At 52.3% G+C, this 16,720-nt stretch overlaps 2 protein-coding genes across 2 annotated transcripts; one reads left to right on the top strand and one right to left on the bottom strand.

Moving 5' to 3' along the window:
* Positions 1 to 2,327: 2,327 nt before the first annotated feature.
* On the bottom strand, positions 2,328 to 12,677 carry bysl (bystin like). The gene is made up of 7 exons (XM_033042927.1): positions 12,296 to 12,677; positions 10,792 to 10,957; positions 9,839 to 9,977; positions 7,609 to 7,742; positions 5,934 to 6,094; positions 5,210 to 5,312; positions 2,328 to 3,120 (listed from the first exon to the last, which is right to left on the bottom strand). Exons 1-7 carry the CDS (start codon positions 12,660 to 12,662, stop codon positions 2,778 to 2,780), a joined length of 1,413 nt encoding a protein of 470 aa, XP_032898818.1. The 5' UTR covers positions 12,663 to 12,677; the 3' UTR covers positions 2,328 to 2,777.
* Positions 12,678 to 12,761: 84 nt separating this feature from the next.
* Positions 12,762 to 16,476, top strand: LOC116986644 (mediator of RNA polymerase II transcription subunit 20-like). The gene is made up of 3 exons (XM_033042218.1): positions 12,762 to 12,928; positions 14,166 to 14,317; positions 16,190 to 16,476. Exons 1-3 carry the CDS (start codon positions 12,915 to 12,917, stop codon positions 16,474 to 16,476), a joined length of 453 nt encoding a protein of 150 aa, XP_032898109.1. The 5' UTR covers positions 12,762 to 12,914.
* The last annotated feature ends 244 nt before the right edge of the window (positions 16,477 to 16,720 follow it).

Genomic DNA, 16,720 nt, shown 5'->3' with positions numbered 1-16,720 from the left:
TGAACTGGCCTCAACTACCTTCTGTGGCAGAGAATTCCACAGATTCACCACTCTCTGTGTGAAAAATGTTCGCAGTTAATGCCCAGCATGTTGAATATTTACAGCATTCTGTTTTTAGATGCAAGGGTTCAACTTTTACACTTTGTTTTGTTATGCACAGTGGCATAACAAAATCATGAGGGGAATAGATCGGGTAGATGCACAGAGTCTCTTGCCCAGAGCAGGGGAATCGAGGACCAGAGGACATAGGTTCAAGGTGAAGGGGAAAAGATTTAATAGGAATCTGAGGGGTAACTTTTTCACACATGGGTGTATGGAACGAGCTGCTAGAGGAGGCTGGGACTATCCCATCATTTAAGAAACAGTTGGACAGGTACATGGATAGGACAGGATTGGAGGGATATGGACCAAGCGCAGGCAGGTGGGACTAGTGTAGCTGGGACATGTTGGCCGGTGTGGGCGAGTTGGGCCGAAGGGCCTGTTTCCACACTGTATCACTCTAGCACAGCGGTAGAGTTGCTGCCTCACAGCACCAGAGACTCAGGTGCTGTCTGTGCGGAGTCTGTACGTTCTCCCGCTGGGTTTTCTCCAGGTGCTCCAGACTCCTCCCACGTTCCAAAGACGTGCGGGTTTGGTTTGTAGGTTAATTGGCTTCTGTAAATGTTCCCTAGTGTGTGCAGGATAAAACTATAGTACGCAGTGATCGCTGGTCAATAGACAATAGGTGCAGGAGTAGGCCACTCGAGCCAGCACGGTGCAGACTGTGTGGGCCTGTTTCCACGCTGCATCTCGAAACTAAGGCACCATCTCTGGGTAAGTGTGCAAACATCTTTCCCGGTCAGCAAACTGTCTATCTATCTCAGCTTAAGTATGGGATCAGAGACCCACTGTGCGTTCGATTGGAATTGTGCATACGTGGAAATATGTGACCCACAAAACACACAGCAACTCCCTGGCCGTCTGCTCCAAGCACCCGTAGAGTGATACAGTGTGGAAACAGGCCCTTCGGCCCAACTTGCCCACACCGACCAACATGTCCCAGCTACACTAGTCCCACTTGCCTGCGCTTGGTCCACATCCCTCCAAACCTGTCCTATCCATGAACCTGCCCAACTGTTTCTTAAACGATGAGATAGTCCCTGCCTCAACTACCTCCTCTGTCAGCTTGTTCCATGCACCCACCACCCTTTGTGTGAAAAAGTTACCCCTCAGGTTCCTATTAAGTATTTTCCCCTTCACCTTGAACCTATGTCTGTTTCCACACTGTGTCACTCTCAGAATTTTAGATTATTCTATCAGCTCAGCTGATAGATCAGCCAAGATTGAATGGTGGGATAGACTTGATGGGCTGAATGGCCTATTTCCTCTCCTAGAACTTATGAGCTTATCACTGCTGTCTTCAAAACTCCAGAGAGAACAATCCAAGCTTGTCATCCATTCCTCCCCCACACAGTGCCGGGATCTCTGGGCAGTATAATCTGGAGGCATCACTTCCCTTTTAGATGTGATGGGCCGAATGGCCTAATTCTGCACCGACCACCTATGAGCTTTGCCTGCCTGTGGTCAGCATGTGTAGCAGTGGAGCTCCTTGCACGGTTCACCGTTGCTGTCGGCAGCCCTTCACCCCTCTTGGCCTTTGTTTGGCTACAAGTTGCGGCAGTGAGTACCATTGGCAGCCAGGGGGCGGTGGTGCAGCGGGTAGAGTCGCTGCCTCACGGCGCCAGAGTCCCGGGTTCGATCCTGGCCACGGGTGCTGGCTGTACGGAGTTTGCACGTTCTCCCCGTGACCGCGTGGGTTTACTCCGGGTGCTCCGATAAACAATCTGTTCTGGCCTTTTCCTCCCTCCTACTTTCAGTGAGAAGAAGGGAACCGACACAAAATGTCACCCATCCTGATTCCCCAGCGATGCCGCCTGTCCCGCTGAGTTACTCCAGCACTTTGTGTCTATATTCAGTAGAAACCAGCATCTGCAGTTCCCTTCCTACACACTTGCAACCAGAGAGCAGTCCTGAACTACTATCTACCTCATTGGACTATCCTTGATTGGACTTTGCTGGCTTTACCTTGCACTAAACGTTATTCCCTTATAATGTATCTGTGCACTGTGGACGGCTCGATTGTAATCATGTATAGTCTTTCCGCTGACTGGTTTAGCACGCAACAAAAGCTTTTCACTGCACCTCGGTACACGGGACAATAAACTAAACTAAACTGAACTCATCTCCATTCTACAGGCACGTGAGGCTGTGGCCTCTGGTCCTAGACTCTAGAAGGGCCCAGAAGTTTCCGAGCTGTGTCACTCTAGGGCGATGCAGGAACACATGGATTAACAATAACAAGCAGCATATTATTTATCTCCAAATCAAATGGAAATACAGTCTAAACGTCTCACTTCAAATCGCGACATTGTAATGATAAGGCCAAGCCAGTGGATATTTTTACGGCAGAGATAGATCGATTCTTGATCAGTACGGGTGTCAGGGGTCATGGGGAGAAGGCAGGAGAATGGGGTTAGGAGGGAGAGAGTGTTGAATGGCCAAAGTAGACTTGATGGGTCGAATGGCCTAATTCTACTATCCCCTATGCCATGGTATTAGGAGACACTGGAAAAAGTAACAGCAAATATAATGAGAAAATTGCCAGGATATTTTTTCAGCTGGAGTAGACTCGATGGGCCGAATGGCCTACCATGTATGTCCGTATGATATTTATTCTCCTTTCCAGAGTGTGGAGACAGTGGGATGGGGGGGGGAGGGAGGGGAGATGAGCGGGGGCATCACTCCATGGCCATTCCCGTCTCCACGTCCCGCGACTTGGAGTTGAGCAGCTCACGTCTGATCTTGGGCGAGATGCTGTGGTGGAAGTGAGATCTCAGCAGCTCCACCAGCGAGTCCTTCTGCTCGGCGGACAGGTCCTCCTTGTAGCGCTGGGCGAAGGTGAGCAGCGACTGGTGCCACAGCACCGGCAGGCAGCGCTTGTCGGCCCTGAAACGCAGGAAGTGGAAGACCAGCGCGTCGAGCACGCGGAACGGCAGCGCGTACTTCTTGTCGATCATCAGGCGCAGGAAGATGCTGTTGGCCCCGTTGTACTCCATCTCAGCGATCTTCAACATGGCCGCACTAGCAGAGCAAGGGGGACAAGTCAAGAGAGTTTATTGTCATGTGTCCCTGATAGGACAATGAAATTCTTGCTTTGCTTCAGCACAACAGAACATAGTAGGCATTGACTACAGAACAGATCAGTGTGTCCATATACCATTATATATATGCACCAGTCTATAGACAGTAGGTGCAGGAGGAGGCCATTCGGCCCTTCGACCCAGCACCACCATTCTATGTGATCATGGCTGATCATCCACAATCAGTACCCCGTTCCTGCCTTCTCCCCATATCTCCAGACTCCGCTATCTTCAAAAGCTCTATCTAACTCTTTCTTGAAAACATCCAGAGAACCGGCCTCCATCGCCTTCTGAGGCAGAGAATTCCACAGACTCACCACTCTCTGGGTGAAAAAGTTTTTCCTCATCTCCATTCTAAATGGCCGACCCCTTATTCTTAAACTGTGGCCCCTGGTTCTGGACCCCCCCACCCCCCGCAACATCAGGAACATATTTTCTGCCTCTAGTGTGTCCAATCCCTTAATAATCTTATATGTTTCACTAAGATGCCCTCTCATCCTTCTAAACTCCAGAGTGTACAAGCCCAGCTGCTCCATTCTCTCAGCATATGACAGTCCCGCCATCCCGGGAATTAACCTTGTAAACCTACGCTGCACTCCCTCAATAGCAAGAATGTCCTTTTGGTCTCAAATTAGACCAAAACTGCACACAATACTCCAGGTGTGGTCTCACCAGGGCCCTGTACAACTGCAGAAGGACCTCTTTGCTCCTATACTCAACTTCTCTTGTTATGAAGGCCAACATGCCATTTACTTTCTTCACTGCCTGTTGTACCTGCATGCCTATTTTCAGTGACTGATGAACAAGGACCCCCAGATCCCGTTGTACTTCCCCTTTTCCCAACTTGACACCATTCAGATAATAATCTGCCTTCCTGTTTTTGCTACCAAAGTGGATAACCTCACATTTATCCACATTAAACTTCATCTGCCATGCATCTGCCCACTCACCCAACCTGTCCAAGTCACCCTGCATCCTCATAGCATCCTCCTCACAGTTCACACTGCTACCCAGCTTTGTGTCATCTGCAAATTTGCTAATGTTACTTTGAATCCCTTCATCCAAATCATTAATTTATATTGTAAATCTTAAGACACAGCTCAGAGACAAAGACACACACACACAGACACATCCTCCTCACAGCTGTACAAAGTCATTACCTTCATAGCAAAAGGATTTGAGTATAGGAGCAGGGAGGTTCTACTGCAGTTGTACAGGGTCTTGGTGAGACCACACCTGGAGTATTGCGTACAGTTTTGGTCTCCAAATCTGAGGAAGGACATTATTGCCATAGAGGGAGTACAGAGAAGGTTCACCAGACTGAATCCTGGGATGTCAGGACTTTCATATGACGAAAGACTGGATAGACTCGGCTTGTACTCGCTAAAATTTAGAAGATTGAGGGGGGATCTTATAGAAACTCACAAAATTCTTAAGGGGTTGCACAGGCTAGATGCAGGATGATTGTTCCCGATGTTGGGGAAGTCCAGAACAAGGGGTCACAGTTTAAGGATAAAGGGGAAATCTTTTAGGACCGAGATGAGGAAATCATTTTTCACACAGAGAGTGGTGAATCTCTGGAACTCTCTGCCACAGAAGGTAGTTGAGACCAGTTCATTGGCTATATTTAAGAGGGAGTTAGATGTGGCCCTTGTGGCTAAAGGGATCAGGGGGTACGGAGAGAAGGCAGGTACGGGATACTGAGTTGGATGATCAGCCGAGATCATATTGAATGGCGGTGCAGGCTCGAAGGGCCGCATGGCCTACTCCTGCACCTATTTTCTATGTATCTATGTACCTGTGTGGTGTCACCTTGTTACTATGGTTACTACCTGCGTGTTGTCACCTGTATGGTGTCACCTGGTTACTATGGTTATTACCTGTAATGTGTCACCTGGTTACTATGGTTATTACCTGTAATGTGTCACCTGGTTACTATGGTTACTACCTGTATGGCATCACCTGGTTACTATATTGTCACCATGCTCCCTCCGTTGCCCGCCCAGTGGCCGCACCAAACGGGGCATTACCTGGTGTGTAGGACAGGTATGGAGCACTTGGTGAGGATGCTGCCGATGATGATGGCCTCTCTCAGGGTACACGTCCCCGATTCACACAGCGGAAGGAGAATCCCTGCGGAGAGGAGAGAAGCGGACGTCAGCATTCCCACGCAGAGACACAAAACGCTGGAGTAACTCAGCGGGACAGGCGGCATCTCTGAAGAACGTGGACAGCTAACGTTTCGGGTCGGGACCCTTCTTCAGATGTCACCTAAACACGTTCTCCAGAGATGCCGCCTGGCCCGCTGAGTTCGTAGGTCATGGGAGCAGAATAAGACCATTCGGCCCATCGATCGTGGTCGATCTATCCCTCTCAACGGTCATTACCATGACTACAATCAAGCCACTCCCAGTGTATGGAGAGAGGATAAAAGCTATACCCAGTGTATACTCATACTCACAGAGTATTCACAGGGTCATACAGGGTGGAACCAGGCCCTTTAGCCCAACTCGCCCACACAGGCCAACAATATCCCAGCTACACTAGTCCCGCCTGCGCTTGTTCCATATCCCTCCAAACCTGTCCTCTGGCAGCTTGTTCCATACACCCACCACCCTTTGTGTGAAAAAGTTACCCCTCAGATTCCTATTAAATATTTTCCCCTTCAACTTAAACCTATGTCCGGGGAGAGGGCAGAAGAGGGGGGAGAGAGGGGGAGGGAGAGAGAGGGAGAGGGGGAGAAGGACAGTGTACCCTTGAACCAAGCACCGGGCTTGAAAAGTGCTTTCTTCAGCGCCATGTAGAGGTGAAAGTTCAGCCGCTTGTACTCCACGATGTCATCTCTCACTCGCGGCAGGAGGACCAGGTTGTAGAATCTCTGGGCCATCTTGGCCTTCAGGTTAGCCGAGAAGATCCTGCAACATTTGAAGTGAGTTTGAGAGGGAGATCAAACATCAAGAACAAGGCTGATCATCCCCAATCAGTACCCCGTTCCTGCCTTTTCCTGACCCTCAGTCTGAAGGGTGTCAACCCGAAACGTCTCCCGTTCCTTCACTCCAGAGATGCTGCCTGTCCCGTTGAGTTACTCCAGCTCTTTGTGTCTACCCACTAACATCAAGAACAAATCTTTACACCCCAGCGGTATGAACATTGACTTCTCTAATTTTAGATAGCCCATGCTTTCTCCCTCCTTCCCCTCCCCCTTCTCAGTTCTCCCACAAGTCCTACTGTCTCCGCCTCTTCCTCTCTTCCCCCCCACCCCGAAATCAGTCTGAAGAAGGGTCTCGACCAGAAACGTCGCCGATTCCTTCGCTCCATAGATGCTGCCTCACTCGCTGAGTTTCTCCAGCATTTTTGTCTACCTTCGATTGTTTTCCAGCATCTGTAGTTCCTTCTAAAACACTGACAGTGTTTGTCAGTGTCATAGAAACATAGAAAATAGGTGCAGGAGGAGGTCATTCGGCCATGGCTGATCGTCCCCAATCAATAACCCGTGCCTGCCTTCTCCCCATATCCCTTGACTCCACTAGCCCCTAGAGCTCTATCTAACTCTCTCTTAAATCCATCCAGTGACTTGGCCTTCACCGTCCTCTCTGGCAGGGAATTCCATAAGTTCACAACTTTCTGGGTGAAAACGTTTTTTTTCTCACCTCAGTCTTCAATGACCTCCCCTTTATTCTAAGACTGTGGTCCCTGGCACTGGACTCGCCCAACATTGGTTCTACTGCAGTTGTACAGGGTCTTGGTGAGACCACACCTGGAGTATTGCGTACAGTTTTGGTCTCTTAATCCGAGGTAAGACATTCTTGCCATAGAGGGAGTACAGAGAAGGTTCACCAGACTGATTCCTGGGATGTCAGGACTTTCATATGAAGAAAGAATGGATAGACTCGGCTTGTACTCGCTAGAATTTAGAAGATTGAGGGGGGATCTTATAGAAACTTACAAGATTCTTCAGGGGTTGGACAGGCTAGATGCAAGAAGATTGTTCCCGATGTTGGGGAAGTCCAGAACAAGGGGTCACAGTTTAAGGATAAAGGGGGAAATCTTTTAGGACTGAGATGAGAAAAACATTTTTCACACAGAGAGTGGTGAATCTCTGGAATTCTCTGCCACAGAAGGTAGTTGAGGCCAGTTCATTGGCTATATTTAAGAGGGAGTTAGATGTGGCCCTTGTGGCTAAAGGGATCAGGGGGTATGGAGAGAAGGCAGGTACAGGATACTGAGTTGGATGATTAGCCATGATCATATTGAATGGCGGTGCAGGCTCGAAGGGCCGAATGGCCTACTCCTGCACCTAATTTCTATGTTTCTATTGGGAACATTTCAGTTGAGTTTATTGCCATGTGTACGTTGCGGGCGTGTTCGAGTACTTCCTGCATAGTTCCGGGCTCCTGGGACTGACCCCAGGATGTCCGGGGGCCCTCACCTGGTGGCCTGGAACATTGCCGCCGCAGTCCAGCTCTCGGGCTCCGTCAGGTACAGGACCTGCTCCCAGTACGACAGCGCGGGCACGATCTTAAATGCTTTCGGCAGCTTCCCACTTCGATACTTGCACAGCACCTGTGGCGAGGGCAAGACACAAGCATTGAACAGGTCTGATCATCGCAAGTTGCTGTCGATCGGGTGAACATACGTACAGCTGGAAAGAGGGCAGAGAAGATTTATCACCGGCTCGGCGATCGCTTTGCCCAACACCTCCGCTCAGTCCGTCTTAACCTACCTGATCTCCCGGTGGCTCAGCACTTCAACTTCCCCCTCCCATTCCCAATCCGGCCTTTCTGTCCTGGGCCTCCTCCATTGTCACAGTGAGTCCCACCGCAAATTGGAGGAGCAGCACCTCGTATTTCGCTTGGGCTGTTTACACCCCAGCGGTATTAACATTGACTTCTCTAACTTCAGACAGCCCTTGCTTTCCCTCTCTCTCCATCCCCTCCCCATTTCTCCAACTAGTCTTTAAGAAGGAACTGCAGATGCTGGAAAATCGAAGGTAGACAAAAGCGCTGGAGAAACTCAGCGGGTGCAGCAGCATCTATGGAGCGAAGGAAATAGGCAACGTTTCGGGCCGAAACCCCTTCTGGAAATAGGCAACGTTTCGGGCCGAAACCCGGAAGGGTTTCGTCCCGAAACGTTGCCTATTTCCTTCGTTCCATAGATGCTGCTGCACCCGGCTGAGTTTCTCCAGCACTTTTGTCCACCTCCCACCAGTCGTACTGTCTCCGATTACATTCCATGTCTGTCCCGCCCCCTCCCCTCACGTCAGTCTGAAGAAGGGTCTCGACCCGAAACGTCGCCCGTTCCTTCTCTCCAGTTATGCTGCCTGTCCCACTGAGTTACTCCAGCACTTTGTGTCTGCCAGGGATGATTTACATGGATGTTCGTAAGGGAGAGGAGCAGAATTAGGCCATTCGGCCCATCGATTCTACTCCCCCATTCAAATCATGGCTGAACTATCTCTCCCTCCTAACCCCATTCTCCTGCCTTCTCCCCATAACCCCCGACACCCGCACTAATCAGGAATCTGTCAATCTCCACCTTAAATATATCCATGCAGGCAAACTGTTTATCGAATCATTTACATCGGTCGTTTTCTGCGACAAAAATAAACTAACCACGGGCGGTCACGGTGGCGCAGCGGCAGAATTGCCGCTTTACAGCGAATGCAGCGCCGGAGACTCAGGTTCGATCCCAGCTACGGGTGCTGTCTGTACGGAGTTTGCACGTTCTCCCCGTGACCCGCGTGGGTTTTACTCCGAGATCTTCGGTTTCCTCCCGCACTCCAAAGACGTACAGGTTTGTAGGTTAATTGGCCTGGTATAAATGTAAATTGTCCCTAGTGGGTGTAGGATAGTGTCAGTGTGCGGGGATCGCTGGTCGGCACGGACTCGGTGGGCCGAAGGGCCCGTTTCCGTGCTGTATCTCTAAACTAAACGGCTTACACATGTGCTAGGAGCAGAATTAGGCCATTCGGCCCATCAAGTGTCCCATTAAGATAACATAGTTACATTTTAAGGAAAATTGCAGACATCGGTAGAATGTCACCTTAAAGAAATCTGCTGGGAAATAGACAATAGGCGCAGGGGTAGGCCATTCGGCCCTTCGAGCCAGCACCGCCATTCAATGTGATCATGGCTGATCAACCCCAATCAGTACCCCGTCCCTGCCTTCTCCCCATATCCCAAGACTCCGTTATTTTTTAAGAGCCCTATCTAGCTCTCTCTTGAAAGTATCCAGAGAACCTGCCTCCACCACTCTGAGGCAGAGAATTCCACAGACTCACAACTCTCTGTGAGAAAAAGTGTTTCCTCGTCTTCGTTCTCAATGGCTTACCCCTTATTCTTAAACTGTGGCCCCTGGTTCTGGACTCCCCCAACATCGGGAACATGTTTCCTGCCTCTAGCGTCGATCCTACAAACACGCGCGTCTTTGGGATGCGGGTGGCAACCCATGTGGTCACAGGGAGAACGTGCAAACTCCATGCAGACAGCACCCGAGGTCGGGATCGAACCCGGTTCTCCGGCGCTGCGAGGCAGCAACTCTACCTCTGTGGTGGTTGGGTGTCAGTACTAAGGGAATCTGTGCTGTTGCCCGGGGAAGGGCGGGGTGGTGAAGGGGGGGGGGGAGAGGGGCTGGACTGCGGACGACAGAGTGACCATTACCTCTCGGACACCCTTGTACACCTCCAGCACCCTGGGGTCCAGCTGCGGCATGGGGCGGCCCGAGGTTTCGGACATGGCCGACTCCACCTCCGTCTGCTTCTCCGTGATCCTCTCCATGATGATGTCCGCAAGTGTCCGCCTGCAGTCCAACATAAACCGTCACACGAGACCGGGCGCTACACAACTCCGCAACCCAGCCCTTCCACAGGGGGGCGGGGGGTGGGGGACAGCCCAGCCCAACATTAACCATTATACAAGTGGGGCGCTACACAACTCCGCAACCCAGCCCTTCCACAGGGAGGGGGGGGTGTGGGGGACAGCCCAGCCCAACATTAACCATTACACGAGCCGGGCACTAAACCCCTCCACGTCCCAGTCCTTCTAGAGAGGGAACACACAGCCCAGCTCTAAACCACACACACACACACACACCACAGACAGCCAGACAGACACACACACCACTGGATAACACGCAACAAAAATCTTTGCGCTGTGCCCCACTGCACGTGACAAAAAGAACTAACCTGGGATAAACTAGGACCAGGGGTGGGGAACCTGCGGCCTTCTAGGCCACTAAGTGCGGCCTTTTGAATGAATCCAAATTTTGTCGAGCAAATTCTTTTATTTTTATTAATATGTTTTTGTTTGTCTTTTATTATATTTATTTTAATCTTAAAATGAACGTATTTAAAATACCAAAGAGTAAAAGAAGATTCAACAAAATAATCCTCTATCACATTGAAGTTTCTTGGATGCGGCCTTGTTAGATTACAGCTAACTTAATATGGCCTCCCTACATGAAAAGGTCCCTCACCCCTAGACTAGGATAACCTAAACTAGGACAAGTTAAACTAGTATAACGTAAACTAGGACAAGATAAACTAGTATAACCTAAACTAGGACAAGTTATGGCCCTGGATAGTTGTGCCTGAGACAGCATTACTAGGCTTCACCTGAGTGGAGGGTTTTTGTTCATGAACATATTGATGGCCTTGTCATCCTCCGGGTCGACAGGGACCTCCTTACAGCCACTTTCCCGAGCGATCTCCGCGGATATCTCCAGCGAGGGCCACTCATCCTCCAAATCAGAGTCAGAATCTCCACCCTTCGAAGCCGAGCCTGGAGAGACCAGAGGCAGATTAGCAACCACCGCCGAACCCCTTTCCCCCCCCCTCTCCTCCCCAGCTCGTTTAATTCAGCAATACAGCAGCTTGTGTCAGTCCCGCTGAGTTACTCCAGCATTTTGTGTCTATCTTCGGTGTAAACCAGCACCTGTAGCAGCTTCCTACACGATACTTTGGAAGAGTTTTAAAAAACCTTTTTGATAAGTTGCTCTGTAAAGCCAGGTTTTGAGACAGATGAATGGCTGTTTAGTTTAGCACGGAAACAGGCCCTTCGGCCCATCTGGTCCGCACCGACTATTGATCACCCGTTCACACTAGTTCCATGTTATCCACTTTCTCATCCACTCCCTACACACCAGGGGCAGTTTAGAAACGGTCAATTAACTTACAAATCTGCACGTCTTTGGGATGTGGGAGGAAATCGGAGCATTCTGACCTCCGGTGCTGTCTGCGTGGAGTTTGCACGTTGGCCCAGCGTGGGTTTGCTCCGGTTTCGCTCCCACATCTCACAGACACGTGAGTTTATAGGTTGATTGACCCTAATGTGTAGGGAGTGGATGTGAAGGTGGAATAACATAGAATTAGTGTGTGAACGGGTTGTCGATGGTTGGCACAGACTCTGTGGGCTAAAGAGTCCTCTTCCACCCTGTACTTCTCAGTCAAACGTTCATACCTGCTTGTCATAGGTTCATAAGAGGCGTAGAATTAGGCCATTCGACCCATCCGGTCTATTCCACCATTCAATCATGACCGATCTATATCTCCCTCCTAACCCCATTCTCCTGCCTTCTCCCCATAACCCCCGACACCCGTACTAATCAAGAATCTATCTATCTCTGCCTTAAAAATATTCACTGACTTGGTCTCCACAGCTGCCTGTGGCAATGAATTCCACAGATTCACCACCCTCTGACTGAAGACATTTCTCATCTCCTTCCTAAAAGAATGTCCTTTCACTCCGATCAATTAAAGAGGTTGGCAGCCGGCTCAATTAGTGCATAGACTTGGACAGCACAAGCAGTGGGCTGATGGGTCTGTTTATGTGCTGCACCGTAGCGACATTGTGGCCCATGCTATCATCACTCCCCAGTGGCCCTCCCCACCTCACTCCCCAGTGGCCCTCCCCACCTCCCCTCCTTCTACCCACCCACCCCTCCCTCTCACCTTCCCACATCATCCCTCCCCCCCTCCCCTCTCCTCTCTCTCCCTCCCTCCCTGTCTCCCCCTCCTCTCTCCTCCCATCCCTCTCCCCATCTCTCGCCCCCTCCCCATCCTTCTCTCTCCCTCCTTACTACCACCCCCGCCCCCAGCAGCCCGGGTGTGAGGCCCGCACCGAGCAGGGTGGTCTTGGTGCCGCTGTCGGGGCCCGGGCCGGCCCCGGCTGCCTCATCCCCGGCTGCCCCATGGCTGTTGTCCCGGGGCCGCTGCTCTGCGAGGAGCTGCCGCTGCTGGGCGCGGGCCTGCTGTAGGATGCGGCGGCTGAGCCTCGGCTCCACGTACTCCTCGTCCTCCGCCTCGCCGCGCCCGCTGTGCCGCAGCTTCTGGCGGCCGAGCGGCCTGACGGCGTCGGCCTGCAGGATGTGCTGGGCCAGGCCACAGTCCCGGTGCAGGGCCTGAGCCTGGGTGTGGGCGGCGGCGGTGGCCCGGCTCTGGCTCCGGCTCTTGGGCATCGCGGCGGCGGCAGCGACACTGCTACACATGGACCGCACTGCGCCTGCGTCAAATGTATCAGCGCCGCACTGCGTCTGCGTCAAATGTATCCGCGCCGCACTGCGCCTGCGTCAAATGTATCCGCGCCGCACTGCGCCTGCGTCAAATGTATCAGCGCCGCCACCGCCACCACGTGGTTCCCCAGCGACACATTGCTACAGAGAGTGAACAACTTTGCTCCTCCCCCCCACCAGCGCTTCCCCCTCCCGGCACCAGCGCTCAGTGCGGGCCGAGGCGGAAGGATGGGGGTAACTTGGTGAGGGGGGGGAGGAGGGAAGGAGAAAGAGGGGGTGAAGGAGGGAGGGGAGGAGAGAATGGGGGAGGGGGAAGGATTGAGGGAGAGGGGTAAAGGGGGAGGTGTGGGGGGGGGGCTGGTGAGGAGGGGGAGGATGAAGGGTGGGGTGGGGGGAGGATTGAGGGAGGGAGAAGAGAGAGGGTGTGAAGGAGGGGAGAGACCTGGTGAACAGCTGCTCGTTGGAGGGGATGGAGGCAGAGGAGGATGGAGGGAGAGGAGGATGGAGGGGGAGGGGGGGAGGGAGTGGAGGATGGAGGGGGTGGTGGTGGAGGGAGAGGAGGATGGAGGGGGAGGGGGTGGAGGGAGAGGGGATGTCTCCCAAGGCGGAGGGTTGAGGGGAGTGAGAGGGGGGAGCGACGTAGGGAGAGAGAGTGGGGGTGAGGGACGGGGCTCGTCCACCTTTGATGGGGAGAGGATGAGGGAGAGGGAGGGTTGGGGTTGAGGAAGGGAGGGAAAGGGGGGTGAGGGAGATAGGTCGGCAGAGAGTGTGTGAAAGAGGGGATGAAGGAGAGAAGGAAGGTGGGAGATGGGATGTAGGAGGAGGAGGAGAGGGGAATGGGCGAGGAGGGTGTTAAAGGATGGAAAGGGGTGAGGGAGATTGGTTAGGAGGGATGTGTAGGAAGGAACTGCAGATGCTGGATTAAACCGACGGTAGACACAAAGTGCTGGAGTAACTCAGCGGGACAGGCAGCATCTCTGGAGAGAAGGAATGGGCGATGTTTCGGGTCGAGACCCTTCTTCAGACCCATTCCTTCTCTCCAGGGATGGCCCGCTGAGTTGCTCCAGCATTTTGTGTCTGTCTTGGGTGGGAGGGAGATAGGTGGGAAGAGGGGGCGGAGGAGATGGGGAGGGGGGGTGAGGGAGAGAGAGAGAGAGAGAAGGAGGGAGGGAGGGGGAGAAGGAGATGGGGGGTGGGGGTGAGGGAGAGAGAGAGAGGGGAGGGGGAGATGGGGAGGGAGGTGAAGGAGAGAGAGAGAGAGAAGGAGGAGGGGGAGAAGGAGATGGGGGGTGGGGTGAGGGAGAGAGAGAGAGGGGAGGAGGGGAGATGGGGAGGGGGGGTGAGGGAGGGCGGTGGGGGGGGGAGAGAGAGAGAAGGATGGAGAAGGAGATGGGGGGTGAGGGAGGGGGAGAAGGAGGGAGGAGGGAACACAGTCAATGGAAGGGGGTTTTGGTAACCGGCCGATTCTCTTCCTTTCAGTGTTTCCCAGATCCCGGCGCTGGAGGGCAAGAGTGTCCAGCAGGCCGTGGACATGCTGACCAAGAAGCTGGAAGTACTGGGCGCAGTGAAGCAAGGGACTTTCTGTGTGGACTGTGAAACGTACCACGCTGGGCCGGCTGTCACTGTCCCAGGTAACCACGGAGAACGGTAGACAAAAGTGCTGGAGAAACTCAGCGGGTGCAGCAGCATCTATGGAGCGAAGGAAATAGGCAACGTTTCGGGCCGAACCCCTTCGGGATTCGGCCCGAAACGTTGCCTATTTCCTTCCATATTTCCTCCATAGATGCTGCTGCACCCACTGAGTTTCTCCAGCACTTTTGTCTACCAGTGAAAAGTATTTTGTTGTGGGCTAAGCAGTCAACAGAAAGATGGTACAAGAATACAGTCGGGCCGTGCGTAGTGTGCAGGTACGTGGCAAAGGGAATAACGTTTAGTGCAAGGGTTCCCTCCCGCATGCCAGAGACGTGCGGGTTGTTGGTTAATTGGCTTCTGAAAAAATGCCCCAAATGTGTCGAAGTGGATGGGAAAGTGGGACAATAACAGGACTAGTGTGAACGGGTGTTCGACGGTCAGTGAGGTCTGGGTGGACTGAGAGCCCGCCCGTGTAATCCTCTGAGCCACTGTCTGTGCCGCTCGTTTAGTTTAGTTTAGTTTAGAGATACAGCGCGGAAACAGGCCCTTCGGCAAACCGAGCCCGCGCTGACCAGCGATCCCCACACTACCTTGCACACACCCGGGACAATTTACAATGACACCAACCAAAGCCAATTAACCTGGAAACCTGTACGCCCCTTAGTTTAGTTTAGAGATACAGTTTAGAGATACAGCGCGGAAACAGGCCCTTCGGCCCACCGAGTCCGCGCCGACCGGCGATCCCCGCACACTAACACTATCGGGACGACAGATGGCACAATGGGCTAAGTGTTCGGCTGGCGACCGGAAGGTAGCCGGTTCGAATCCCGCTTGGAGTGCATACTGTCGTTGTGTCCTTGGGCAAGACACTTCACCCACCTTTGCCTGTGTGTGAATGTGTGTGAGTGATTGGTGGTGGTCGGAGGGGCCGTAGGCGCAGATTGGCAGCCACGCTTCCGTCAGTCTGCCCCAGGGCAGCTGTGGCTACAGAAGTAGCTTACCACCACCGAGTGTGACTGAGGAGTGAATGGATAATGCGATGTAAAGCGCCTTGAGTATTAGAAAGGCGCTATATAAATCCCATCAGTTATTATTATTATTATTATTATTATTATCCTACACCCACTAGGGACAATTTTTACATTTACCAAGCCAGTTAACCTACAAACCTGTAAGTCTTTGGAGTGTGGGAGGAAACCAAAGATCTTGGAGGATACCCGCGCAGGCCACGGGGAGAACGTGCAAACTCCGTACATACAGCACCCGTAGTCAGGATGGAACCCGGGTCTCCGGCGCTGTGAGGCAGCAACTCTACCGCTGCGCCACCGTGCTACCGAGTCCGCACCTGGAGTATTTCGTACAATTTTGGTCTCCTAATCTGAGGAAAGACATTCTTGCCATAGAGGGAATTTAGAAGATTGAGGGGGGATCTTATAGAAACTTACAAAATTCTTAAGGGTTTGGACAGGCTAGATGCAGGAAGATTGTTCCCGATGTTGGGGAAGTCCAGAACAAGGGGTCACAGTTTAAGGATAAAAGGGGGAAGTATTTTAGGACCGAGATGAGAGAAAAAAAATTCACACAGAGAGTGGTGAATCTGTGAAATTCTCTGCCACAGAAGGTAGTTGAGGCCACAGTTCATTGGCTATATTTAAGAGGGAGTTAGATGTGGCCCTTTGTGGCTAAAGGGATCAGGGGGTATGGAGAGAAGGCAGGTACAGGATACTGAGTTGGATGATCAGCCATGATCATATTGAATGGCGGTGCAGGCTCGAAGGGCCGAATGGCCTACTCCTGCACCTATTGTCTATGTTTCTATGAGTCCTGTGCCAGTTTACTTGCAATGATAACAGGTGGTGTTTTCCCCACAGGGCAGCCGGCTAAGTTCATGTACATCATGCACAACACTGAGTATCCTCTCAGCTGCTTCGCCCTGTTTGAGAACGGGCCGTACCTGGTGGCGGACACCAACTTCGACACGCTGATGATCAAGCTGAAGGGCTTCTTCCAGAACGCCAAGAGCAACAAGATCGAAAGCCGTGGCCCTCGCTACCAGTACGGTGACTTCCTGGTCAAGGTGGGCACGGTGACCATGGGACCCAGTGTGCGCGGCATATCTGTGGAGGTACGTCCAGCACACCGGCTCTGTTTAGTTTAGAGATCCAGCGCGGAAAAAGGCCCATCGGCCCAGCCAGTCCGCACCGACCAGCGATCACCTCGTACATTAGTTTAGTTTAGAGATACAGCACGGATACAGTCTGTGGAATTCTCTGCCTCAGAGGGCGGTGGAGGCGGGTTCTCTGGATGCTTTCAAGAGGGAGCTAGATAGGGCTCTTAAAGATAGCGGAGTCGGGGGATATGGGGAGAAGGCAGGAACGGGGTACTGATTGGGGACGATCAGC

This window comes from Amblyraja radiata, chromosome 24, assembly GCF_010909765.2.
Source record: "Amblyraja radiata isolate CabotCenter1 chromosome 24, sAmbRad1.1.pri, whole genome shotgun sequence".
NCBI lineage: Eukaryota > Metazoa > Chordata > Chondrichthyes > Rajiformes > Rajidae > Amblyraja > Amblyraja radiata.
The sequence above is the reverse complement of the archived record's forward strand: the minus strand, read 5'-3'. Positions and strand labels throughout refer to the sequence as shown.

Coding starts and splice junctions, on each gene's coding strand:
- bysl (XM_033042927.1), bottom strand. CDS start 12,662: ATGTGTAGCAGTGTCGCTGCCGCCGCCGCGATGCCCAAGAGCCGGAGC. Junction 9,978..10,791: donor AACAAAAACCCTCCACTCAG/GTGAAGCCTAGT, acceptor GTTGGACTGCAG/GCGGACACTTGCGGACATCA. Junction 3,121..5,209: donor ATACCTGTCCTACACACCAG/GTAATGCCCCGT, acceptor TTGCTCTGCTAG/TGCGGCCATGTTGAAGATCG.
- LOC116986644 (XM_033042218.1), top strand. Junction 14,318..16,189: donor GCCGGCTGTCACTGTCCCAG/GTAACCACGGAG, acceptor TTTTCCCCACAG/GGCAGCCGGCTAAGTTCATG.